This window comes from Xenia sp. Carnegie-2017, unplaced genomic scaffold, assembly GCF_021976095.1.
Source record: "Xenia sp. Carnegie-2017 unplaced genomic scaffold, XeniaSp_v1 HiC_scaffold_2, whole genome shotgun sequence".
Classification (NCBI taxonomy): Eukaryota; Metazoa; Cnidaria; class Anthozoa; order Malacalcyonacea; family Xeniidae; genus Xenia; species Xenia sp. Carnegie-2017.
Genome location: NW_025813482.1, coordinates 5090383 through 5116124, shown reverse-complemented (window position 1 = coordinate 5116124; position 25742 = coordinate 5090383). Strand labels below are relative to the sequence as shown.

At 33.9% G+C, this 25742-nt stretch overlaps 1 protein-coding gene across 2 annotated transcripts in view; it reads left to right on the top strand.

Moving 5' to 3' along the window:
* LOC124439829 (collagen alpha-1(I) chain-like) overlaps positions 1 to 25742 on the top strand; it is a 34333-nt gene that overhangs the window by 5909 nt on the left and 2682 nt on the right. The window contains exons 1-65 of one of the 2 annotated variants that reach the window (XM_046990086.1): positions 798 to 1043; positions 3199 to 3330; positions 3484 to 3671; positions 3833 to 3990; positions 4125 to 4362; positions 6382 to 6419; positions 6527 to 6568; positions 7092 to 7145; positions 7545 to 7634; positions 8071 to 8172; positions 8530 to 8577; positions 8660 to 8713; positions 8870 to 8923; positions 9101 to 9154; positions 9218 to 9271; positions 9481 to 9534; positions 9627 to 9671; positions 9949 to 10047; positions 10168 to 10365; positions 10445 to 10498; positions 10608 to 10652; positions 10714 to 10767; positions 10909 to 10962; positions 11290 to 11343; positions 13435 to 13488; positions 13729 to 13785; positions 13917 to 13961; positions 14055 to 14108; positions 14249 to 14293; positions 14362 to 14415; positions 14680 to 14733; positions 14911 to 14964; positions 15428 to 15481; positions 15995 to 16048; positions 16337 to 16381; positions 16447 to 16491; positions 16837 to 16890; positions 17112 to 17165; positions 18700 to 18753; positions 18867 to 18920; positions 19004 to 19057; positions 19125 to 19178; positions 19711 to 19764; positions 20211 to 20264; positions 20362 to 20415; positions 20481 to 20534; positions 20654 to 20707; positions 21205 to 21258; positions 21371 to 21424; positions 21614 to 21667; positions 21810 to 21863; positions 21949 to 22002; positions 22249 to 22302; positions 22532 to 22585; positions 22688 to 22741; positions 23261 to 23365; positions 23433 to 23483; positions 23881 to 23934; positions 24014 to 24067; positions 24583 to 24624; positions 24814 to 24867; positions 24943 to 24975; positions 25240 to 25257; positions 25403 to 25420; positions 25526 to 25570. In XM_046990086.1, coding sequence (XP_046846042.1) covers positions 3931 to 3990; positions 4125 to 4362; positions 6382 to 6419; positions 6527 to 6568; positions 7092 to 7145; positions 7545 to 7634; positions 8071 to 8172; positions 8530 to 8577; positions 8660 to 8713; positions 8870 to 8923; positions 9101 to 9154; positions 9218 to 9271; positions 9481 to 9534; positions 9627 to 9671; positions 9949 to 10047; positions 10168 to 10365; positions 10445 to 10498; positions 10608 to 10652; positions 10714 to 10767; positions 10909 to 10962; positions 11290 to 11343; positions 13435 to 13488; positions 13729 to 13785; positions 13917 to 13961; positions 14055 to 14108; positions 14249 to 14293; positions 14362 to 14415; positions 14680 to 14733; positions 14911 to 14964; positions 15428 to 15481; positions 15995 to 16048; positions 16337 to 16381; positions 16447 to 16491; positions 16837 to 16890; positions 17112 to 17165; positions 18700 to 18753; positions 18867 to 18920; positions 19004 to 19057; positions 19125 to 19178; positions 19711 to 19764; positions 20211 to 20264; positions 20362 to 20415; positions 20481 to 20534; positions 20654 to 20707; positions 21205 to 21258; positions 21371 to 21424; positions 21614 to 21667; positions 21810 to 21863; positions 21949 to 22002; positions 22249 to 22302; positions 22532 to 22585; positions 22688 to 22741; positions 23261 to 23365; positions 23433 to 23483; positions 23881 to 23934; positions 24014 to 24067; positions 24583 to 24624; positions 24814 to 24867; positions 24943 to 24975; positions 25240 to 25257; positions 25403 to 25420; positions 25526 to 25570 — 3660 coding nt within the window. In that variant the 5' untranslated portion in view covers positions 798 to 1043; positions 3199 to 3330; positions 3484 to 3671; positions 3833 to 3930. Of the gene's footprint in view, positions 1 to 797; positions 1044 to 3198; positions 3331 to 3483; positions 3672 to 3832; positions 3991 to 4124; positions 4363 to 6381; positions 6420 to 6526; positions 6569 to 7091; positions 7146 to 7544; positions 7635 to 8070; positions 8173 to 8529; positions 8578 to 8659; positions 8714 to 8869; positions 8924 to 9100; positions 9155 to 9217; positions 9272 to 9480; positions 9535 to 9626; positions 9672 to 9948; positions 10048 to 10167; positions 10366 to 10444; positions 10499 to 10607; positions 10653 to 10713; positions 10768 to 10908; positions 10963 to 11289; positions 11344 to 13434; positions 13489 to 13728; positions 13786 to 13916; positions 13962 to 14054; positions 14109 to 14248; positions 14294 to 14361; positions 14416 to 14679; positions 14734 to 14910; positions 14965 to 15427; positions 15482 to 15994; positions 16049 to 16336; positions 16382 to 16446; positions 16492 to 16836; positions 16891 to 17111; positions 17166 to 18699; positions 18754 to 18866; positions 18921 to 19003; positions 19058 to 19124; positions 19179 to 19710; positions 19765 to 20210; positions 20265 to 20361; positions 20416 to 20480; positions 20535 to 20653; positions 20708 to 21204; positions 21259 to 21370; positions 21425 to 21613; positions 21668 to 21809; positions 21864 to 21948; positions 22003 to 22248; positions 22303 to 22531; positions 22586 to 22687; positions 22742 to 23260; positions 23366 to 23432; positions 23484 to 23880; positions 23935 to 24013; positions 24068 to 24582; positions 24625 to 24813; positions 24868 to 24942; positions 24976 to 25239; positions 25258 to 25402; positions 25421 to 25525; positions 25571 to 25742 lie in introns of those variants that run through there. The other variant, XM_046990087.1, reaches the window with a different exon arrangement.

The following is a 25742-nucleotide window of genomic DNA, read 5'->3' as shown; positions in this document are numbered from 1 at the left end:
GCTTATATGATACCTAAAGGTATATGTATATTGTCTAATGTATGCTTTTATTCTATTTACTTTGAAGAAAAACCTGGAAAATGTCCATATTTTGATGAATCGCAAAGATGTGATTCTTCAAAAAAAAATGAATGCGAATTAGATACAGATAGAGCAAGTGCATGTTCTGGTGATTTGATATGTTGTGCACAGCCTTGCGGAAGGAAATGCGTCAAACCAATATCTGGTAATGTACTTTGTCGGAGTCTTTTCATTAAGTTGGCATGAGAAAAGTACGGTATTTTTTAGTAATTTAATTTCATTTGCTTGCTTACCATAAAGTGCTGTTCAAATTATTTTAACTGAGGATATTTACTTATAGATTGTTTTAATCCCACTGAAATAGCTGTGTTGTTTGATACAACTGGCACTCGAGGAAGTCCTCATGAAGAAAATACATTACGGACGTTGAAAAATTTTTGAAAGAACTTTTGCACGGTTTTAGTATTGGTCAATCTGCAGCTAGAGTTTCTTTGGTAACCTACAGTGATGAAGCAAAGCGAAATATGAAGTTTAGTGAAGGAGAATCATTCGAAAATGTGGAAAGAAACATTAATCGCATTACATTGTCCAATAGAAATGAGAGAAATTTTACGGACTCTCTTCGTTTTATGAAGGATAACGTCTTCAGTTTGAAAGGAGGATTGCGAAAGGTTGAGATACAAAAAGTTCTTTCTTAAATTAATACACAATGCATGCCAAGTCCTGACTGAACCATATTTATGGGAATATTACATGAAGTTTTCATTATGTTGCAGATTGGACGACGTGTTCTTCTTGTTTTCTCATCTGGAGAACCAACAAACAAAATTTTGATGCTTCAAATATCGTGCACTCTCTAACAGATGATGAAGTTGATATTTGGGCAGTGCATGGTGGAACGAGTACTTCAAGTTATCTCAATGAAGTAGTGCCTGAATCATCTCATCTTTGGACTATAACAAACCTTAACGATGAAGACTCTAAAAATTTCCAAAAGGAATTTATCTTAAATGTTTGCTCGAGTAAGTATTTAAAATAGTTATGATAAATTAGTGTGTATATGCTTCAGTATAAGTCAAATTTATTAAGAAAAGATAATCTTTAAAAGTCATATACATTGACTTTGCTAAGGGTAGAGAAGCTAGCTAGAAACATTCATACATACACCAAATTCAATCCAGCTTTCTGACCGTAGACATGCATGTCAAAAATACGAAATCAAATTACAAAATTCGGACAATCAAATGGTCGGACAGAAGTATTGTATATGTAGAATAGTGGCAAGAAAATAGAAAGAAGATACTTTTGGGGAATTTGTAATTCTTATTTTAGACATACAGGACGACTAATTATGAAGGCAGAAGGTGTAAAGTAAATAAAAACCATTTTCCGTCAAATCAAAAGAAAGCTTGGATATGACATACACTATGCAGATACAAAGTTAAAGAGAAAAACAAAAACATCTCTAACGTTGTCACGAATATTACGAGTGCCGTAACCAAGTGTTGATGAGTTTCATATGTATTTGTCAAAACAAGCTTAAAAGACAAAGAGTATGCCAAAAATATATGATTGAAAATTTGTTAAGCGCATGTCCAAGCACCAATTTCAGAGCTCACTCTGTCACAAATTAATTAAGAATTAATCTGAGCATGCGCAGTCAACTCCACCAACTCTCCAAGTTCATGGTCATAGCAACGACCAGCTGTATGTACTAGTACCACTTATGAAGTGATTGGCTCGCTCAGTCACAAATTTTCAGATAAATCCTCCGCGCATGCGCATTCTGCTTGAATTGATTTGATCAGCTGCCCAAGTTCATGGTCATGGCAACGATCAACTGCATCTACTAGCACCGATGTTGAAGTAAATAGCATGCTTAGTAATGGAGAAATGATCTGCCCATGCGCTCAAGCGATTAGGTATGCAGTGGCTTAGGTGGACCTGCGCACCCCTGAGAACCCCCGAGCAATGCCTGTCGCAGGCAATCTCGGGGTCTGATGGGCGGAAGCTTGCTATTGACATCCCCAAGTAGGATAGCGTGGAGGGGCTGAAATCATCTACCGAAACGTTCACATGCGGCGTTCTAGTGCCTTACGCTTAAGAAGGTATCGTGAAGCATGGACCGAAAACGGATTTTTGCTTTTGAATCTTATCTTTTTGTTCACAAGAGATTCTTCTTATAAAAAAACTAGAACATCCAAGGATACTGCAAAGTTTCAAACAACTTCTGCCTTTTTGACTTATAATTCAAACCAACTATAAGCATGTTTATACGTTTTTTTGTTGTTATCGTTTACAATGTAACTTTCTCACAACTCTCTCGTGATGAACGAAAGCCTCCTTTTACAATATAATTCTCTCATCATGAGCGAAAGCATCCATGAGCTCCGTGGAGAAAAGGATCATCTACTTTTTTACAATAGTTTTTACGAAGACAACATTTAATAAGCTAAATTCAACTCTTAAAATTTTAAGTCATTTTCGATGATAAATTTCTTTTTAACTAACAATATTTTCATGATTAAATCTAGAAAGTAACTTCACTTCTCTAGTAATTTTGCGATTAAACAGTACACTTTTCGTATTCAAAGAACTTCTTTTGATTGCATAGAGACAACCGTCCAATTTATTACGTACATGCATGTAGTATGCACTTCATTGCAAGAAACCACCATACCGAAAGATATCCAGATCTGATTTTAGCTGCATCTGTACGTCAAGCCGTAAAGGCTCGTAATAATTCTTGCCAAAAAAGTAATTTGCGCCACAACATGCCAGTATTCAAGCTTTCCTCTGATCGTTATGCTTTTTTCTAACGCAAAATATTTAATATTTACTGTTATGCCTTATGCCTTTATAAATAATCGTTCTGAATAACTAGAATCAGATTCGCAAATACCCCAAAACTCAAAAGAATCTCCTGACCATTTTATTGCCACTATTCTACATACTATATCCGATCATTTGTTTAACCAAATTTTGTAATTTGATCTCGTAATTTTGACACGTGTGTCTACCGTCGGAAAGGTGGATTGGAAAGCTTTGTAATTTATTACAAACGTACTTGTTCAATCTTATAATGTAAAATATATGCACAGAGTGATGAATATGAATCTAATTTTGCCATCGCTTTTCTATTACCAACACTTTCAAAACATTTTGTTTTCAATTTAGCAAAGGAAGGTATTTGTCGAACTCCAGTATGTCCATCAGACAGAACAAGCAAATGTAACAGGGATTATTCATGTCCAGGAAGAAGCAAATGCTGCTCTGGAGCTTGTTATGGCTGTGTAGAAACAAAAACTGGTAGATTTCGTTTCATTAGACTGAACTCTCCAAATTATCACAATTATAGCAAAAAATGGAATATATGATTAGGGACTAAGAATGCACAGAACATATTTGCGCGTTGCACCTAAAATACAGAAAAAAGTTCATTAGTTTAACTGTGTTTTTTAGACTGCAGATTTCCCATGGATCTCGCTTTTATCGTGCAAAATTCACTGACCGAAAATGATTTTCTAAGAGTAAAGCGTTTTATGAAAGAAGTGATGAAGCATTGGAAATTGGACGAACAAACACATATATTGGTATTATTACATTCAATGAAGATGCTAATATTAATCTGGAATTTTCCGACAGCAATGGTACGTCTCAAAAGACTAAAAACTTTTTGTTTCATATTTGATGCACATCACGTGAGTTTGGCTGTCGTGACGACAGACTTCATCATTATAGGGAGAAATTAAATCCAAAGATGAACTGAATTTTCTCCGTAGAAAAAGTTACAACTTTGTTTTCTCTTTAGTCATTGGTGCAAAAAGAAAAGAAGAGAAATTGTTTGACGCAGTTGACAAACTGACAAGATCACGTGATCGTTCAACGTCTGGAGTTTATAAAGCTTTTATGTTAGCAAAGGAAAGGTTGTTTACTAGCGAGGCAGGATCGCATCCCAATGAAATCAGGGTAGGTAAATTATTTTTGAACGGAAAGAAATGTCGGTAAGAGTCAATCTTTAAAATGACATTCATAGTTTATTGAGATTAATATTGTCAAAATATAACAATTTTTATTTGACTCTTTAAGTTTGTTTTGTTTAGAACGTTATCTTTATAACAGATGGAAAGTTGGAGCAAGATCTGATTAGAGTTGTGCGATCACTTCGTGTTGATATTTCCAATATCTTTCCATTTTTTGTGAGTGACATCGACGATGAAGACGTGGATATTTTGGAGAGGATAGCTCAACCAGAAGGAAAAAACAATGTTTATCTAACAACATCTTTTGATGGTTTGGATCAATATAGGAACAAGATTGCAGAGAATCTATGCATAAGAGGTAAACATGTAAACTTGGAATGTTGAACCTACTCCTGGTAGAATGTGATGCCATCTTAAGCAGGGGTGTTACTATTGGGGGTGTCTTGGGGGTATGACACCCCAATAACTGAAAACAGTGCTTTTGCACGACAATTTGCTGCCAGGTTGCAGGCAAAGTTCAGGTAGAAAAAAAATGCCCTACCTGAAAAACCATGACAAACGTGGGTGAGAAATACAATGACACACAAGCCCGAAACAAAGCAGCTTCTCTCAGAAAATGTACAAGTTTGTGATAATATTGACGCGGTTAATAGTGAGAAAGACCAAAACCTGACGATGCGGATGCATAAGCTACAGTTTAATATCTTTGATGGCCTTGCATCAAATTGTTAGATTAAATTTTGGAACGAATATGAAACTCTGAATCTGAATTTAAGTATCAAACAGAAGCGGGTGCTGAGATTGCAAAGATGCTAGATTACACTTTGGCCTATCAGAAGTAAAGAAGAATATGCAGGCATTCAGAGGACCGAGACTTTGGCGATAATCTCACCTATCGCCCCCTCTTGGGTAGCATTGGTTGACACGTGTCTTCCAAAAAGATATTTTGTACTCATTCCCTAAAAGTGCTCCCATTTGAGTTTTGGAAAAAGCTGTCTAAAGCCCCGGAACATGAAAATGATAAAGAAGCACGTGGCATTGGCACTTCTTCTCTCACAAAATTGCACAACTCCATTACCGCACAAGAAAGAATTCTATGACCTGTGCAAACCATTTTATATTGCATGTACCCTCTCCGTATCTTCAGCTGAGTGCAAAAAATTTTCTTTGCTGAAAATAAAAATTAACTGAGAGATTAAACTGGGAATGGAAAAACAATGGTACAGTGGTGCTTGCTATAAACAATATATCACCAAGTCATTGAACTTGGATGAGATAATGAATGTATTTAGTTGCATTCAGAAAAACGCGCAAATTGCGTCAACTAAAGCTTATGATGAAAATATTATAATTCTGTAAGTATATGATAACACGGAAATACTCACGTTGCAGAGGAAATTTTGTTTCCCAGCGACGTAGTGCAAATTTTTTTGTACCCTTCATAAAAAATGTGTTTAGGACTGTACCTCCTCTCACTCAACGCCGGAGAAATTGCCTTTCAAAATAAAAAAACAACAAAGGTTATTGTACAAAATGAAGATACAATGAGCGATGAAATATGTGTTTCTTCAATTATCCTATCAACCAAAAGTTACTAAACGTATAATCTCAACATGGCACTAAAGCGTTTAGCAATCAGAAAAAAATGTAAAGAAAAACTAACAACTGAAATTTAAGATTGTTCATATTTACAGAAGTCTGTTCAATAAATTACAGAAATATAGGTTTTGACTGTAATGTTGAATTAATTGAATTTAAGGCCTTTCTTGGAGTAAATGTGTCAAAAACGTTGCCTTTTGAGGAGTCTCACTAAAACTTATTCATTCCCATTTTTTGCCATGCTGATTACGAAGAACTTTTTTGAGGCCAAGCTTCAGTATAGAGAAAAATTACTCTGCACACCCTAATAAAAGGTCCAAGTTACGCTCCTTATTCTACAGGCAGACACAGCGGCTTACATTGCTTTTAAATTGGAAATGTGTCCTTGTAAATGAAAATATGTGTCCTTTATAAAGAAGAAATAAAATACATTCTATTCTTATCATTTAATAGCAGTAATGCTTTTCTTATTTGTTTTTGTCAAAATTCTTCCGATTTCCACTGAAAATGGAATGATTCTTAAGATGAAAAATATTAAAACTCATCTTATCTCATTCGATTTTTTACATAAAATGCATTGAAAGTTGAAAAGTTATGGAGAATGGGTGCTAATAGGCTGCAAGTTACTGGTGTGACAAATGTAGATCAATAAGAATGCTAAATGAAACTCATTGAAAATGTTGGAGTTGAAATGTGCCCTGAAATATTCTTATTTAAAAGCCTGTGAGCAGGAACTATAATTTCCTATGAAAACAACTAAGCAAGTAATTTTTTGCAGGTGGAAGACTTCAAAGTGCAGAGGAACCTGTTATTGTGGTGAGAGTAAAATTCGGACAGATAAATGAATTCTCATAATATCACACTTTCTTAGTCTATCTGCAAAGGAATTATTCAATGTAATGTCAACATAATTATTTCTCTAGATAAAAGGGCCTCGTGGTGACACAGGATCTATTGGTGAACAAGTAAGACTGTGTTCTGTAAATGTGGACTATAAAGAAACACAAATTTTCAAAGCAATTTTAAAACGGTTGCCATAAGTACACATGTTTGCTTTGAGCAGTGTGATTAAGACAAGTCTGCCTTTTACTGATGTTTGATTGAAGTTTCAACTTTCATATCTGTCGTAGTTTTATAAATCATGTCCCCACCCGAAAAATTAGTGGAATGCAGTCTTTAACACATTTAATAGTTTTGCAAGCTCGCAGAGTATTTGGATGTTTTCCTTTAAATGAGTTTTTTTGAAATCAATTGTTTTTTAGGGATTTTAGCATGTATACATAAATATTTCTCCTCCCCTATTTGTTTCCCTAGTGAGCAGCAATGACACTGGATACATTCGACAAACGTTGTTTGAAAAGTACTACAAACAACGCTAAAAGTGTCTTTTTTTACGTCTTGGCTATAGTACATATATTATTTCATGGTACAAACTTCTTAACACTACATCAGTCTCTTAAAAAATCGATTTTTAATGACATAATATAGGGTGAAGAAGGAGAACCTGGATTCAAAGGATCTAAGGGTGCTCCTGGGGAGTTTGTAAGTAGCCTTCGTTTTGATGACATTGACGTTTGAATATTAAATTTTAAGCTTTCATGAATTATGACTTTGGACACAATCTTATATTTGTTTTAAAGATATACTGTACATGCAACGTTAATCAAATAAAAAAGATTGAAATAATTTGATTTGTCAACTATTTGTTTTTTTATTCATATGACAGATAATTATTTAGTGAATAACGAATCTAGAAGAATACAAAAAATTAACATGCATTAGGAAGATTTCGTGTAGTTTGAAATCATTTAGTAAAAGTTGAACATAATATTTCATAGTTTTTTGTTAAGTTTCAAAAATGAATCTTATATTATCACTTTATTACGTCAACGACTGAACATTGCAATGCATAAATGATTTTCTTCTTACTTTCAAAATTAGGGTCCTATTGGTCCGCCTGGCATTCCTGGTGAACCAGGCAGTCCTGGTATTCCTGGATTATACGGCCCTGTTGGATCTCCAGGTTTAATTGTAAGTACTGGTCTCAGTATTTCTATACTTCTAATATAAGTTGTCAAAAAATAAATTTAATCGTATTCATGTTTCAAATGACCAAGTTACTCTTTACCCGAGTTGTTAGCCTCCAGAAGAGGCTTAGGAGCCATGGGTTCCTTGGTGTCAAGACGCCCACAATTTTTGGGGTGTGCGCAGGTTTCTCTCGTATGACTTCCTTGAACATTTATGACATAAATGCCAAGTTTTTACAGGTGTACCAAATTTCAAATCAATAAACCTTTAATGACATGACGCAGTGAAAACAGTTTCATAAGTTTTGTAAATATTTTAACTAATGTGTAGTTTACATGAAACACCCACAATAAAAGCTTCCAAAGAGGCCATCAGCAACCTTTTTCAGGATAGTCAGTACAGACTCGATGTATTTTTTCTCATTTCATCTATTATGTAGTCTATCGAGCGCTCTGGACGAAAAGGACCTTTGATTGATGGCTTGACATTGCGAAGTGCTGAACAAAACTTTTCAGCAGTTATTGCATCTGAAATTCTTAAGGTATTTAGAAAACCTGGGTTTTATAATAAAATTTACAAAAATCGAATTGAGCATAGTTTGTCAACCTCAAAATGAAATGCTATGAAACGCCATTGGTATTTGTAATTATATCACGGCCAATAGAATCAGTATGATTGGAATTTTGGGCAAGCAAGTATTCGTTAATTATATCACGGCCAATAGAATCAGTGTGATTGGAATTTTGGGCAAGCAAGTATTCGTAGAAACTTATGCGATGTATATTTTATCATTTCATTAATGTCGAAACTGGGTGTGTTATAACGCTACTGTGCGTATGTATATGCTTTTATTAATTGATTTGTTTTTTTTGTTCCACAATTCAGTTCTTTTTTTTAGAATCTAGTACCCGGAACAAGAGGACCAAAAGGAAAAAAGGGCGAGCTGGTTTGTTGTCTTTTTTTCTTTTTTAACATGATTAACAATGCATTAATTTGCGCTAGCTATTGCGTATTTATTATAATTTCAGGGTCCTTTTGGGACACCAGGAAATCCAGGTGGTATTGGAAAGTATGGTCAATGCGTAAGTTATTTTTCCAAAAATAACACCTAAATTTTGGCAAAAACATCGAGCTTTAAATTCATTATTCATAAATCATTGTGTAAAATGTCATTTTAATTTTGAAAACACATGTGAAATATCAATTTCAAAATTTCTTTTAATTCAATTGTTTTAAAGGGAAGTGAAGGTGTTTTTGGTCAAGTTGGCCATGATGGACCAGCCGGGAGAGAGGCAAGTTTTTATAACGGATAAACCATTGCAAATCTCTAAGAGCTTACGCATATTTTGAGCTAAGTTTTCACTCATTATCCACGTTCATTAAGTATACGTAAATATTTATTCTATATTTCAGTCATTTGCAAGTAAGCTTAGTTAGGTGTTGTTTGATTTAAAAATTTTTATGTGCAGGGTAGTCGTGGTATTGATGGAGGAACAGGTTCACCTGGGTTGCCCGGGGAAAAGGTTGGTTTGATTGTTCTAAAAAATGAATAAAGAAATTACCATAAAGCCTTTATTTTATCGTAGGGAGAAATGGGGGATGAAGGAAATCAAGGGAGAAAAGGCGAAAAAGGTCCACGTGTAAGTTTTGATACTAAATTTTGATTTTATATTTCAATCTTTAAAGTCTTTATCCTTTGACACTCACCATTTAAAAATAAAGTAACATATTTCTCTTAGAGTATATCTTTTTAAACGATGAATAATCATCTCAAGAAAATAGAATTGGTCTGGTGATCATAGAAGGTTCATATAATTCCAGTTAAATGTACTCTTATTCTGGGGTGTAGGGAGAATTTGGTGGACAAGGGACAATGGGAGATAAAGGAGACAATGGAGACGGGGTAAAGACTGATATTTTTGCCCAACTCAAAAAAAAGAAGATCATGGAAGATCTTCACTTGTGTCTAAAATGGTTTTTTGGGAATTTTTTCAGGGTGATGTGGGAATAATTGGTGAAGACGGTCCACGTGGGAAAAAGGTTAAACATATAATTATTAAATTTCAAACTAAGCTACCTCAAACAGAAAAAACAGACTGTCATTATTTGTAATAACATCTCTTTATATCAGCTAAAATCTGCCAACAATTAATATGATGTAATATATTGAGGCTCCGGAGATTAAAACACTTCTGATGCGAATAATACAAACTCCCATTCAAAGTTTCGTAAATCACATCATTCTAAACAAACTTTGTAATGTAAGTTAAATTTTTCATATTTAATAGTTGTGATGAACTTAATGTGTTGTCATTAGGGAGAAAGAGGAGAGCCTGGTGTTGATGGTGAAACTGGATTCAAAGGATTTATAGGAGGACAAGGCGAAGAAGGACAAAGAGGAATGAGAGGGAAAGCGGTTAGGCTTTCCTAAAAAGTTTTTTTTTGTCTTGTAGTAAATTTCCGTGCATATTTGGTTTTATAACTTTTATTACAACAACAATATTGAACCTCTTTTTTACATTTCAATTCTCCTCAGGGTGAGCGAGGTCGACCTGGTTCCATTGGTTTTAGAGGGACGTCTGGTTTTCTGGGTGTTCAAGGTGCAGTGGGGCTTCCGGGAACAACTGGTCAGCCTGGAGAAGTTGGGGATGTTGGTAGTGCTGGTATAAAAGGAAAGCCAGGAAAGAATGGCAAACGTGGTCCAGGTGGTCCCAAAGGAAAGCCAGGAGACTTGGTGATTATGCTATGTGTTTTGTGTTATATTTTATTATAAGAATATTTTTATAATAGCTGAGCAATTTTCCATTCAAAAGGGTGATCAGGGAGTAAAAGGCATGACTGGATTTACTGGTGTTAGAGGAGAAAGTGTATGAGCAATTTTTTGTGTTTTTTCATAATTTTTACAAAGTGTTTTGTCATATTTTTGTCACGTATTTTGCAGTGTACATATGTATGAAAATAATATTTAATATGTAGGGTGTAATGGGCGATATTGGGAAAGATGCACTTAATGGAGAAACAGTAAGGGTCTAAAGAATTGAATGAGAGCTAAACATGATATTTACAATAAATTGTGATTCAGGGTGAACCCGGAGTAGATGGCATTAACGGAGCCCAGGGAGACAGTGGAATGACGGTATGTGTCATTTTTCGTGTTTCCACAGAATGTTTGAAGTTTCAATATTAAACATAACACGTATATTACTGACTTATGAATCTTAGGTAAAACTTTATATTCCTAAATCCTGAACAATAGTGCAATCGCTTTTTTTCACAGGGCGAAAAAGGCATTGGTGGTGTGAATGGAATTCCTGGATCAAAGGGAAGACTGGTACAAGTTTTTCTACTTGTTTTTTTATTTCCTTATATCTCTAAATTCCCATACAGGCTTCTAAAAAAGTTCTATTTGCAACTTTTACTATCATCTTTTTTGGCTAAGTTAGTAAGTTTATTAGCCAAACGCAAGCATTGATGAATTGAATCAAAGTCAAAAGCTTATCACTTTTCGCACTTGACTTGTACAACTCAACACTCACTTTACAAAAATGGCACCAAATCATATTTTTCTTAAAATATCAACAATTTTAAGCATTCTTTAGTCGTACTCAGAACAAAACACAATAAAATCAAACCAATTGCTTTTGCCTTTTTATTTCAGGGAGATATCGGTGACACTGGGAAACCTGGACGTAGAGGAATTGATGGATCACCTGTAGGTAACCATTATTTAATACTTGGATTTTTATCAGATTTCCCACTGAAATTGTAGAAATTTAACAATTCACTCACAAACATTCTAATATTTTTTGGGTTTTTTTGTATTTATCATATACCTGTTGCGTTAATATTTCGGAAATGCTGTTAGCTAAAAGCTAAAAATGTTGTTTTCTCCTGATTGCACTCTTCAAAACAGTGAACAAGGAAATATCAAGGAAATTGAATTCTAGTTGTTTATATTACTGCCCAGAAGAGAGTTTTCAATAAATCCATCCAATAAAAAAGAGTATTAATTAAGAGAGAAACGTTTCGTCTTGTCTCTCAACACATTTATTAGATAATGTACTCGTAGGAATGGCACTCTCTTGGAATACATTTACTCGTTGAGTAAATTATTAACTGCATTTTTTCCAATGTGATTACCTTTGTAAATGAAATGCAGTCAATCATTTGCCGTGATTGGTAAAATCTATCGTTGAGCACAGCAATGAGAAAAAGGTTATTTATTTATGACGTTTTGTCTAAGACATCTTCTAGTATAAAATGACAAATATTTACACGAGGCTTCAAATATGAGCTGATAATTATAAGTTTGAAGGGTGTGAACTATAAATTTCATACAAAAAGAACTGAAAGTTTGGATGACAGGGGAAAATGAAGGGAAGACATGACAGAATGAAAAGCCAAAACATGTTGAAGTTGGTTAGGGGAAACGGAGATATTATGGAGGTTAAAAAAGGATTTAAGCTTAGAGAAAAGAAGGGTTTTGTGAATCATGAGCTCGTAATTGAGGAGGAAAAGAGAATTGGGAAATGATTAAAATCAGTAGAAAAAGATGTGTTGTTTATATGAGAAAGACGGAAAAATGATTGAAACCACGATAGAAAAAGATGTGTTTGCTATGTAGGAAGCAATAGCGGATGGTACACATACTGTAAGATGCGCAACAGGAAAAACATCCACACTTTAATGAGTATACAACTTCAGATTTCTGAAACTATCTGCTGATTGAAATATCTGTCGTTGTGTCTGAAGATGTCTTAAGTAAGTAATAGTATGGTTGCCTCAAGATTTTTGTTATCACAGGGACGTTTACTGACGTATTTCCTTACTTATAGGGATGAAGGATATTTTGTTCTAAATATCCCTCATCAATATATTTATTAGGGACGCTTAGACTGAATATCCCTCATCAATAATATAACAACACACCTTGTTTTCACATTTTAATTTCGTCATGTAGAAATGTCTTCAGCTTGCATTTCAACTTTTCCATGGCTGAATCATTTTCAATTCTGCTGAATGAATTGGTCAATAGCATGATGTCTTCGGCAACTCCTATGAAACCACAATACTTCGAGGGCAAGTTTACCAAGTCGAAAGTCCTCTTGCTCGACTGTTGTTACATCGCTGATTCTTCAGAGTCAGACGAGAGTAAATCTTTCGCTCTTTTGTTCAAAATCGTCAAACTTGTGTTTTTACAAGCCTTATAGTGCCTCACAATTTATGGCGTTGAGGGTGACAGAAATTGTCTTTCCCTCTCGTCAGAAACCTTCTTGTCACTAACTTGGGAAAACCTGTGATGAACCATCAATAACTTCGACAATAATTAACCTACAATATGTATTTGCAAAACAAATTCATACACAGATTCACTGAACCAATTAAAAAACAGATTACACAATTCAATATCTAGATGAATTTCTTTATTCCATCACTGACCATTAAGCCTTGAGAGATTAAGTAAAAATCACTCAGGCTGAGCTTTTAGACTTTTACTAAACCTCCATCGGTTTGCGGGAGAATTAATGACTATATAAATTTCCCAGAAAGCATGCGTTTATTTATAATTAAAGGCAAAATGTCTTAAAAAGGTATTCTCTAAATTAGTTAATGTTGTAGTTTTGCTGTAAAAATAAAAACCTTGCTGTTATGTTTTTATGTAACTGAAAGATATGTAAACGCATTTCAAATGACAAAAAACCCCAGAAAATTGGGCTTTTAGCCATAACAGATGTTCTATTGTATTGAAATCTGGAAACACTTGCTGTAGCATGCTGTAGGATTTATGGAATTTTTCTATTAGGGACAGAAAGGAGAGATAGGACCCGATGGACATCAAGGTCAACCTGGGGAAATGGTTAGTGATACAGTGAGAAAATGTGAGGGATCATTGCAAATATAAAACATGAGTATTATATTGAGTATCATACACAAAAACACATAAGTAATGTATTGAAAACAAATGTATGTACAAATATCTCATGTATATTTTATTGTAAACATATCAATAATTTTGTAAGAAATTAGAGTAAATCCATCAATGAATCTATTGAAAATAAACATTAGGCCTTGACACCAAAATATGCTCTTATTTTAGCCCTCGGAGTCTGGTGAAAAAGGTCGTCATGGTGACCGCGGTGAAAAAGGAAGCAGAGTAAGTTTTTTGTGGCGTCTTTTCGCCGTGAAAATATGCACGATGACAAAGATTAAATGCTTGATATCAAATGGGGCTTTGCGCATGTGTACATGCTATTGGTTGAAAAGTTTCAAGTTTTATTTGTCTAGGGTGATATAGGTTTTCCTGGAACTCGAGGTGCTCGTGGACCAAAGGTAAATTCATTTAAATTTCGTTGCGATATGACTCATAAGCTCAAAATTTTTACTTTTATTCCTATTGTTTTTCATAATATTTCAATGATTTAGGGTTTACCAGGCGAACGTGGTATCGTTGGATTTCCTGGAACTCCTGGATCACCAGTAAATTTAACATTGAATCTTAAAGTAGATTTCTAGTGGACAACTTTTTTTTAAATGCTATCAAGTATAATACTTCCACGAGTTAGTTGCGTAAAATAAACTGACTTCAACGCTATTCAACACTATTTATATTTTTATAGGGATTTCCCGGTACAGATGGTTATTTTGGGCCTCATGGTGCCATAGTAAGTTAAGCATAACAGTTTGCGGTGTTCATTTATGATGATTTCATTTGTGAATTCTTCTTGATTAGGGATATCCTGGACTGAGAGGGATCCCTGGTCTTCGTGGTGTTAATGGTTTGCAGGTTTGTCCTGGCTATTTGCAGCATACTTATACTTCACGTTGTGACATTATAATACGGCTGGGTAACACATTTAATCGAGGCAGGCAATATATGTGCAGCTCCACTTCTTTTTATGTTTTTGTTTATTTTTTTTTCGAAAATAATATTTTATGCAGCTGTGCGTACTAAAGCAGGCAACCTAAATAAGCAAAATTATTTTAAACATACCAATTGAACACAATGAAGTATTTTTGATTTATTGATGATAAATATTTTATTGTCTAGGGGAGACCTGGTCCAGTAGGTGAGCCTGGAGCCAAAGGAGTTAATGGAGAAAAGGTTGATTCCCCATATAAAAATATAAAAATGTGCTTCATGCGTGTTTTGTAAGAAAAAATTACAAAACTGTTGTAATTTCGAATAAATTATAGTGCTGCTTTATAATAAACTCAGCATTCAAAAAAAGTTGATGAACATTAGAACTGACAATTTCATTTAAGATTTTGTTCATTGTAGGGTTTTCGAGGTCCCCCGGGATTTCCAGGTCCTCCAGGTGTTGCTGCTCCACCGGTAAGGGATACATGTTGTTCATGCAAATTGGCTCAGTAAAAAATGCTTAATTGAAGCTCATTACCAAATATTGTGTGCATTTTTGACAGTTTTTTTGTCGTTTCTGGACGGTTTTCACCACTGATTACAAAGTCATAGTAGTATCACAGTAAAAAGTAGTATGCATTTTATTTGTGTTGCATTACTTTTGAAAAGACTTATAAGATTAAAGGAATTTTTTCCTCAATTTGTATGCAAACCAATGTGATGTTTTGACAAGGAAATACCAGAAAAAAAGAGCACTGTGATGAAAAATGTACACGTGACGCTAAAGAACAGTAGTTTTACACTATACCATACAGCATGCATGTATCAAAATAACAATATTCAAATGACAGACCAAATTCATTCAAAAGTAACTATAAAGGAGAATGTGGTTGAAGTTAATAATAATGACATAAACTTTGCTTAATTCCAATGCCAGGGTCCATTTGGATTTCCAGGTGAACCTGGAGAAGATGGAAAAAAGGGAGCGAGGGTTTGTACATCATTTCTTTCAATTTTACTATCGAATTCTTGAAGAAAGGATCAGATTTTTGTTATTTTTATTAAAACGTAAAATAGCTTTGAATAAGAGAAATCTTTAAAATGCATGCTTCAAATACCTCCCGATTTCCTTCAAGAAATTGAAAAATAGCATTTAACTAGTTAAGATGGCTGACTTCGAAAGGAGATAATTTTATTGTGAATACTTCAGATTTGTGGATGTTGATGATGGTCGTTCAGGTTAGCATAGTCCTTGGATGGACTGCTTTGTGTTGTTATCCAAGTTCTTTAGATCAACTTGCATGATAAGCTTATAAAAGATGGTCATTATGTATTTGTTCAAGTGTGATGAACTGTCCCCATCACCGACAATCCTTTTCATGACAGCAGAATTCAAGACAATCAACATCCACAATTTTTAATATAGTTACTCTATCAATATACAAGTTTCACGTGTAATGAAGTTGCAATTTATCTCTAATTTTAACATTTTTTCATGTTTAAGGGTGTTCGTGGGTTGACAGGAAGTGTTGGTAACGATGGTGTCATTGGCAATAAGGTTAATGATGAAATAACACAATGAGTTTGATTTTCTTTAAAAAGTTGAGCAAGGGGTGTATTTTATGAATCATTTTGTTAAATAACGCTTTTCATACAAACACAAAGGAACGTTTATGACATATTCATAATCACAAGTAATCATTCTGAAATAATTTCGCTACTTTAATAGTTGATGTGTGTACCTGTTTCAATTGTCATTCATGTAGCTACTCCTGGTTTATTTCTTTGTTCATATTTACTATTAGATTTTCTTGTCTCTTTCAAATAAGTAATTCAATGTTTTTAGGGTTTACGAGGAACACGAGGCATTCAAGGCAACAAGGGGAAAAAGGTTTGTAAATAATGTAAGCAAGTATAATTTGTCTATGATAACTTTGACAAAATGGTTTTTATTAGGGATCAACAGGATTAAAAGGGGTTGGAGGGGCTCCTGGCGATAAAGTGAGTAGAAGTTTTATCTAAATTCAATGTATGTTCTTATTTTAGCTATTGTGTTTAGTGACATAGCATGTGATGCAGCAACAGATGTTCAACGTGCAGAAGGCAACAAGCTGAAAATAACAGCAAATTTTTGTGAGACAGAGACGTAATTAAGCCTTACATAATATAACAATTAAAGGTTTCTAAAATTGTTGGACTTATTTTGCTTTTGATTAACTTGGCAGTTCAACTTATCCTTAGAGATATTGTCCTTTTATCGAAAATAACACAGCAGTTTTCTTGCGAGGAATATGCCGAAAAAGGAAACCCATTCATTGGCGTTCTCACATCATGTTTTTTCAATAGGGATTTCGTGGAAGACCTGGGGCCATTGGATCACGAGGAGAAAGAGGATCTCCAGTGAGTACCTTCTGTAAACATAAAAAATCGCATTTTGTCTTCTAGAGTTTTTTTCAAAACTAAAGCATTAACAATCAATCAATCAATCAAATTAAACAGTGGAACGCTTCGTACAAGCTTGATAATTCTTACATTTTATATGAAAAAGTTTTGTCAGTATTCGCTCTAGAGTTTCAAAATATGTAGAAATAGAATAAAACTTTTTTTACTTTTTGTCAAAGGGACCAAAAGGACTACGTGGTATGGAAGGGGATGATGGTGCACGTGGTAAAAAGGTATTATGGAGAATGTTGTTATGAAACTGTACTGATTTTTCATTGAACAACTTCTTTAGTAGTCAAAGACGGAAATATATTTTGAAAAAGTTTTATTATAAATATAAACAGATCACTAATGGTTAACGTTATAATGCATGCAGTGAATGAATAACAATAAAGTAATTTATTGAATAGAGCTATTTTGTCATAAATTATAAATATTTAAAAAAAAATTTAAGTATCAAAATATTATTACAAAGTGAATATATTTGAAATAGAACTTGATACTTAAAAACACTTTTCAAAACCTTAAATCACAGCCGTCACTATTGGTGTGGATAAAAGTATTGTTTTGAGAGCATTAGCAAATAAACACCCACCATGAGTTTTCTAATAACTGCAACGAACCGGTAGTCCTAACGATGAGTCTTAGGTTGTACAAAGCTCAGATAGGTAGCGCAAATCCATTGGATAGAGAAGACTATCACACGTCGGCTATATAATAGTATTTGCTTCATAATAATGCTCAACTTTGAGTCATGGCACTATTTCATTGAAGTCTCATTAGTAGATTTTTGATAAAAATAGCAAATTTTCCTCTCAGATAGAAGCATTTAAAAGGCCAAGGTCGAAATAGAAAAATAATCTCACGATAATCCAATAATGAAATCAGTTCTTACAGAAATCACTGCATTCATTTTTGATTTGTTATCTGAGATTTCTCAAAAGAAAGTAGTTTTCAGTAAAAATCCAATGGGAATACTGTAATAAACTTTCTTGTAATTATGACAAATACCGCGAAAGGAATGATATAATATGTTATGCTATCAAAGATTCATTGAGTTGCGCAGACCTAGTAAGATCGGCAATTGTTGAGCGGGGCTCATTTTTATATACCAACTGTAATATTCCGTAGAAAGCAATGGATTTCAAAGGGACTTAATACGACATATCATTCTTATATGAGTATTGCGAGGCAACAACTATCGATCTTGGACTAATATTTGACGGTCGTTACACTTAAGCATATTAAAAGTATTAGATTTATTTCTGTATAACGAACATCAAAAAAAGTTCATAAGTTTATCAACTCTGCTGTATGAAAGCCTTGACTTGTACAAAACAAAAAAATAAAAGAAAGAGCAACAGGGTATCTTGGCTATTTCTATTTTTTCATTCGTGACAACTATTGCTGTTAAAAGTTCTTAACTGTTATTTGGAGTTGCCAACATATCATGTTATAAAAATATTTACATGAAGGCAGTTCATTTTATCCTTACTTCGATCATCAAGCGAACAGTTTCTCATACAAAGTAGTTGCATGATTAAGTTCTTTAAGGTTCAAAATGAAATTTATATCAAATTTCAAGCTTTATAGAGCCTTCCACGATTGCAGATTATATTCTTGCTTTCACTAGAAATTATGGCTATCATTTTACTCTATCACACATGACTACCCGCCTTGACACTTGTATTTTGCGCAGTGTTATTAATGGCCTTAAAATACTTCATGTTTATTTCTACGTTTTTTACAGCTGTTTTTCTTTTCAAGGGCAATCGTGGACCAAGAGGACAAATTGGATTGACTGGTCTGGATGGAGACAAGGTTAATATTTCAGTTTTTGATCGAAGATAAGATAATTATTTTTAATCGGGTAACATGTTCTTTTTTCTGAGTTGAATACATCTACAGTTGTTGAAATTTGAACTTTATTAAAGGGCGAAGTTGGAAGACGTGGAGTGTTGGGTCAAGCGGGGAAAAATGGAGATCCAGTAAGATACGTAGTCTTAGAAATGCTAAAATTTCTGTCAATTTACCTGTGAATAATTTAATTTTTTGAGAAAATTGTTACTAGGGAGAAACAGGATCTAAGGGAACGCGAGGAAAAAAGGGCGCGAAAGGCGGCAAGGTTGTTTTCTTTATAGCTTCATTTAATTATTTTATTGCATCTAATTCATTTTCATCAACGTTATAAGGGAGTCAGGGGTGATACAGGGATCCCAGGAGACCAAGGGCAAACTGGAATAGATGTAAGTTTTGCAAAAGTTCCTCTGCATGTGATATAACATCTTTGGTATAAGACTTTGGTCTTTATGTTTGATTTTTTACCGGCTGATCGTTTTAGCTATAATGAAACCTTATTGAAGCTTGTCACTTTGTTGAAAATAGTTGTTAACCTATATTGTTCCAATTATTGAATACTAAGAAAATTTTTGTGTTCATCTCATTCTAATAATCATCAATAGAGTCTGAATTGCTCTTTGATTGAGTAAATTATTCACCAAATTTTACAAAAAATTACAAAATTACTATCATTACAAAAAGTCCATTCCATCTACATATTAATTACTTTATTACGTATGCCATCTTTATTGATGGAATCACGCATTTTGCTTCTGTTGAAGTCCAATGGAGTGAAAACGATTAGTAATTCGAAATGATGTCTGTTTTAATTGGTTTTGTCATCTAAGTATCTATGTGTTTTAAACAAAACACAAAAAATACGAAGAAAGTACAAAAACGTATTTTCTTAAAGGCTCAAAAACAAAAATTGTTTTACAGGGTTTTTCTGGAGCAGCAGGATTAATTGGTGACACTGGTCTTGGTGGTAATCCGGTGAGTTAAATTTGTAATTGTTTTGCTACAAATGTAGTCATGCTATATGCCAAAATTGAGAGCATTTTGTCACGTCACATTCAACAAAAGTCATTTAAAGTTACCATAACTGCTAAAACTTTGTCAACATTATTTACATAGCAATGTTTTGAGCATCAATGATCCACGCTCAATAACCGGATGAGTTAAATTTGTAATTGTTTTGCTACAAATTAGTGTAGTCATGCTATATGCCAAAATTGAGAGCATTTTGAAGAACTTAAAACTGCCATCACACAATAAGTCATTTAAAGTTACCATAACTGCTAAAACTTTGTCAACATTATTTACATAGCAATGTTTTGAGCATCAATGATCCACACTCAATAACCTTATGGGATGTATATTCTTAACTATTTGGTGTTTTTAGATTGACAACTTATAGATAAGATGCTTTATATTTTTAGGGACCTCCAGGACCTGCAGGATCTCCTGGAATCCAAGGTTTACCAGGAGAAAAGGTACGCATCAATGTGCAAAGACAATTTGTTTGTTCGTTTGATTTTATGACCTTTTATGTGTAAATGAAGTTCTAACGGTAACTTAAAATGTATACAGGGTCCAGAAGGTGACATAGGTGAACCAGGGCTACCAGGATTAAAGGGTAACCAGGTAAATTATGATAAATTGTCTTTTTTTAGCAATGTATAAATATAAATATTCTCTACATCATTTAGGGATACCCTGGATCCATTGGTAGTGTTGGGGCATCTGGTGAACGTGGCCAAAAAGTAAATTTGTGTTGTGATTGTCGGTTTTTAAATAAAAATGTGCATATTTCTGGATGGGGATTGTACTACAAAATTGTACGTAAAATATTAGTAAAATGTTAGTTTTCGCTTGATTGTAGGGTGTTGCAGGAACGGGTACGTTGCCTGGAGAAAAAGGCTATCGTGGACAAGAGGTCAGAGTTGTAAAATAAAATTATGCATTGGAGCAAACAAAAATATACTTTTGAAAAGTGCACTGCATACCATTGTGAATGGTACAGTTCTCAAAACAAATGCAAAAAATCTTAAAAAATGTTAACTTCAAAAAGCATTGTGCTTACCAACAGTATTTAGAAACGTTTCGTGATTAGTGATCATTATGCTTTACAACAGTTCAGGGCTGCTTGATTTTACAAGATATTTGTGGTTTGGTAAAGATAAGCTGATATCTATAAAATATGTTATTCTATTAAATTTGTAAAAAGTCATCATCAACGAACTTTCATTGCTGAAACTTGAACATCCTTCAGAATTCTTACCCCCGTTAAAAATCGAAAATTGAGTTTGGGGATTGAAGTCTTTTTTCAATAAGTGAAAATATCGACATCAACAATAATTTTGAAAATAGTTACATGTTATAGCATATTTCTAAGTGTATAGAATATTATTTTAATATTGGATAACGATTTTAGGGTATCAAGGATCAATTGGGGCATCTGGAGTTCAAGGGGTCCAGGGTGAAAAGGTGCAAAATACTTTCAAAATATTTTTGAAATCATTTGATGATTTGGTTTTCATTCAGAAAATAGCTGGCAGACTATGATAAAGCAACATTGAAATATTTTCGTTGCACATAGGGGGAAAAAGGAGATCCAGGACTTCTTGGTGGTAAAGGAGAAAAGGGAATAAAGGTGAATACCAAAAACTATTGCATGGTGTAGATGAAAATCTTTGTACTGAAAAACGTTCTCGTCAGATTCTCTCATAGATTATTGAAACTTTCTGTGCAGAGACCTGACCAGCATAATGAATATAGAAATATGACAGAAATATGTGTAGAAGTTTGTTTTGAAACATTAAACATTAACCTGGTTGTATAGGGTATTAAAAGTGAAACTGGCATTGACGGTGATGATGGTGAAAAAGGCGTCAAAGTAATGTCGATTTAGATTTTTGAAGTAACATTTTTCGTAATGTATTTGACAAAACAAAACTACTGGATTTTATTCAGGCGTAGAGGATATTCTTTCTCAAATATTTCTAGTAGGCGGGAAATTTTGGATCATTGAATTTTAGGGAGTTAAAGGAGTTAATGGAGACCAAGGTGTAACGGGAGATACAGGAATAAATGTATGTAAATGAATTTTTGTCAATTTATCTGTGTTCAAAATATTATGCGTGTTTTTATGCAGAAGTTGAATTTGATCTTCGTTAGGGTGAAGATGGGCCCCCTGGAAGAATTGGGATTCCTGGTGAACAGGGACAAAATGTTAGTTTAAACGTTTTTTGTGTCAATTATTAATTGAAATTATGTATGTCGTGTTTAAGAATAAAAATTATAATTAGGTAGTACAACATATAAAATATGATGAAAACTTTTGTGTATGTGCAGTTTTTACAAATAACATCAAAGTACAAATAAAATGCAGATAAAGAACATAAAAACACGTTTTATTTACTTGTGCTTACTTGCTACTTTCATTGTAATAAAACATTTTACTAAATGTGCTTTAAGGGTTTACCTGGCGAGAGCGGCAAAAAAGGTCAAAAAGGCTTGAAAGGAAATGAGGTAAAGAAGCATGTTCATCATACCGAACAATGTGCTTTGTTTACCTATTGTTCTCTCAGCGCTAAGTTTTGCTTAACCTGTTATTTAAATAAGTAACTTTCTAACTAAAACCATGATAGCATAATTGAAAATCGATAAAAATAAGAAGGAGGAAATTTTCGATAATCAGCCAACAAAATATTTACAAAATGAGAGGCGATTGAAAACATACTTTGTCTCTTTTATCCAGGGTATCCGTGGTCCAAAAGGTTCCTCTGGTAATCCTGGCAGCCAGGGTCAGATGGTACATAGAAATATTAGAGAAATTTGATGAACTTTTGTTAAAATGTTTTTGTTGTAAGCTTAAAATACAAGAGCATCTCGTGGCAAATTTTCTTTAATTTAGGGAGATGATGGACCCACAGGTGAAAATGGCGAGGCTTCAACTCCGGGTCTTAAGGTATGAAACTGCTTGAAACTGCTCAATGTTTTGTGTGAGAATAAGTTTGTGAATGAATCATGTTAAATTATGCTCAGTTTCCATTTTGTTACCATTGATTTTGCTTGTTATATGTGTACAAATTAATTACTACCATTAATATTTATCGCTTTACAAGGTATAGTTTACAAGTATATGATATACGTTGTCGTTAATAACGTATATTTTCATTTAACGCGTGCACGACTAACCGATTATACCATGTACGGTTTGTTTGTAGAGTTCAACTGTATAGATATAATAAAATGTTATGATTTCTAGAAACAAGTTATGTTTCTCTAAGATCTACATGCAGTGATTATTATGAGATGTTTAAATTTTATCTTAAAACTTCATGATTTGTATGTACAGTCTATTCAACAACAATTTTTTAACGTGTTCACAATAACCAAGGTTCAGACTTCAGCTCTCCAGTCGCGGATCCTAGTCCCTCTGTCGGCGCCAATCCTGGACTATGAATGTAATTCTTTTCATGTTTAGGGTATTCCAGGTGATCCAGGTTTACCAGGTGAATCTGCAAATGGCACAGTTGGACCATCTGGTCCTCCTGGACCTGTCGGCATACCTGGTATTATTGGCTTGAAGGTAATGAAATAAAACAACCATGAAATTCTAAACATGCAACAAATTTATTGATTTTCATTGTTGTTAGGGTGTCAGAGGTCCACCTGGAACCCCAGGAGCCAAAGGAATCGCACCTCGGGTATAAACTGTTATAATGTTCTTATTCTTTTGAACGACGTAATTATAGAACTTGGTATGAATTTATCTAGCCTGTGGAAAGTTTGTTTGATTTTGTACTTTCGATTTATTTCTCTGAACAGCTTATTTTTCATGGTGAATAACAATTGAGAAGTTCTTGAAAAATAGAATTACTCAATTTTCATTCACCATGATAATTTATAATGATGACAAGAAAGAATGTCATTGGAAAGACAAACCTCAACCAGAACTAAGTCCTTGTAACCACATCCAAATCTTTGTTTTATAATTCTGTTTGATGCAAAATGTGCATCCTCTTCAATTCATGAAAATACAATAGTGCAAATGAAGTGGATCAACTGTTTGTGACTTTTCATGCTTATTACCTATATCAATAGGGTGAAAATGGAACAGCTGGAACTGTTGGAGCAACTGGATTACCAGGGAATAAAGTAAGTAAGATTTTTGGTTTTAAACGTTTGATTTAATTTGGTGCGTCTACGTTGTAGCATTTTACAATTTATTTTTCAGGGTGTTAAAGGTGATGTTGGAAAAACTGGAATAAATGCTACGAAAGGGCAAAAGGTTTGTAACAATAACCATCATATATTGCTAGAATGCAAATAACGCGATGCAGCTCTGCTGCCTGTGTTACAGAAAAAATTTATCCAGTTAAATGCGTCTGAGTTTTATATTGACTAAGTAATTTCACCCTGATATCAGAAGACATAACCTAAGTTGTAAGACCGTAAAAAATAATTCTGTAATATTGTGAAACGCTTTTGTTTTTAGGGTCACAACCACACGTGGGTGTGAAGATCGATATGTCAGAGGGGAGGGGGGCTCATGTTCATATATGCATGATAAAATTCGTGGAGAACAACGAATTTTAAAGGAACTTAATACTGCATAACATTTATATATTTTAAGATTAGCACGTCCCTCAATTATCGATCTTTTCTACGCTCATGAAAAATTTTATATACACCCACAATTGTAATTTGACATAAGCTTGGATGTTACATTCAACCAACATTCGCAATGCTACTGAATAAATATTGATCAATGCTATTTAGAAACAATTTTTCCTCTTCCACTAGGGAGAGAAAGGTGTAGTTGGACCACAAGGTGATAGTGTTAAGGTATAGTGTAGCGGTGTATTAATAAATAGTTTTTTCAAAAGTAGGTTGGATTTCGCATTGTTATATTTATAGCAGCTAAGACTGTGAAGCTATGAAGACTTCGCTTGATTATTATTTACAAGACTTTCATTTCATTTACAATTTCAACTCACCATACAATGATTCTAATTTTATTCATCAATTATTTAGGGTGACCGTGGACCAATTGGTTTACCTGGGCCTGTGGGAGCCCAGGGAGAACCGGTAAAATGCTATAGCATTTGAACTTAAATATCGGATTGATGTTAACGTTTAATCGACGTACTTTACTTTCGGCAGGGTCCAGCTGTTCGTGGTTTCAAAGGTTCTCGGGTGAGGGAAGCTTTGATTTTATTAACCATTATACAATTGAAAGTATTCCTGGAAAGAAAAACTATTTTCAAGTCACTCGTATCACCTTTAAATAAGAAAAACTTATTGACCCATGTTGTATAGAGATGTTGCAAGCATTCAGTATAGTTTCTGTATTCCATGAGAATGACATCAAACTGAATTTTGTTAATATGATGCATTTTGTTTTCATGTGTTTGCATTTTGTTGACGATAGTCGTCTGAATGTCGTATTATTTTGTTTAGGGAAATGCTGGCTTTAAAGTAAGATTCATCTCACAATCAAATACATATTTTTGAGGAGTTTCATGTAAAACTGATGTTTGCAACTCATTTTTGAGACATCTGACGATTTTTCTGAAAAAAAAACAATGTCGAAATGTTTTTTTAATGTTTCATATACGTTTAGGGTGTTCGAGGTTCTCAGGTAGGACCATTACATTATTTATATAGTTGATATAACTTCAATTAAGCTCTGCAAGAGTGAAAATGAAAATGAAATAAAAATTTCATCATATTAAATTTCATTCAGGGACCACCGGGTTTACCTGGGTCGGTAGGAGCACAAGCTGTGTCGGTGGGTATGAAAATATTCTCAAACTTGTTTGTTTGTGAAGTCAAAAAAGGGCGTTTATTTGATTTATGTGACTCGAGATGAACGACATAAAACTAACTGATAAGGATTGAACAGTTTTCCTAAAGGAAATATTTGTTTCTTTTGATTTAAAGATGACTACTGCACAAAATTA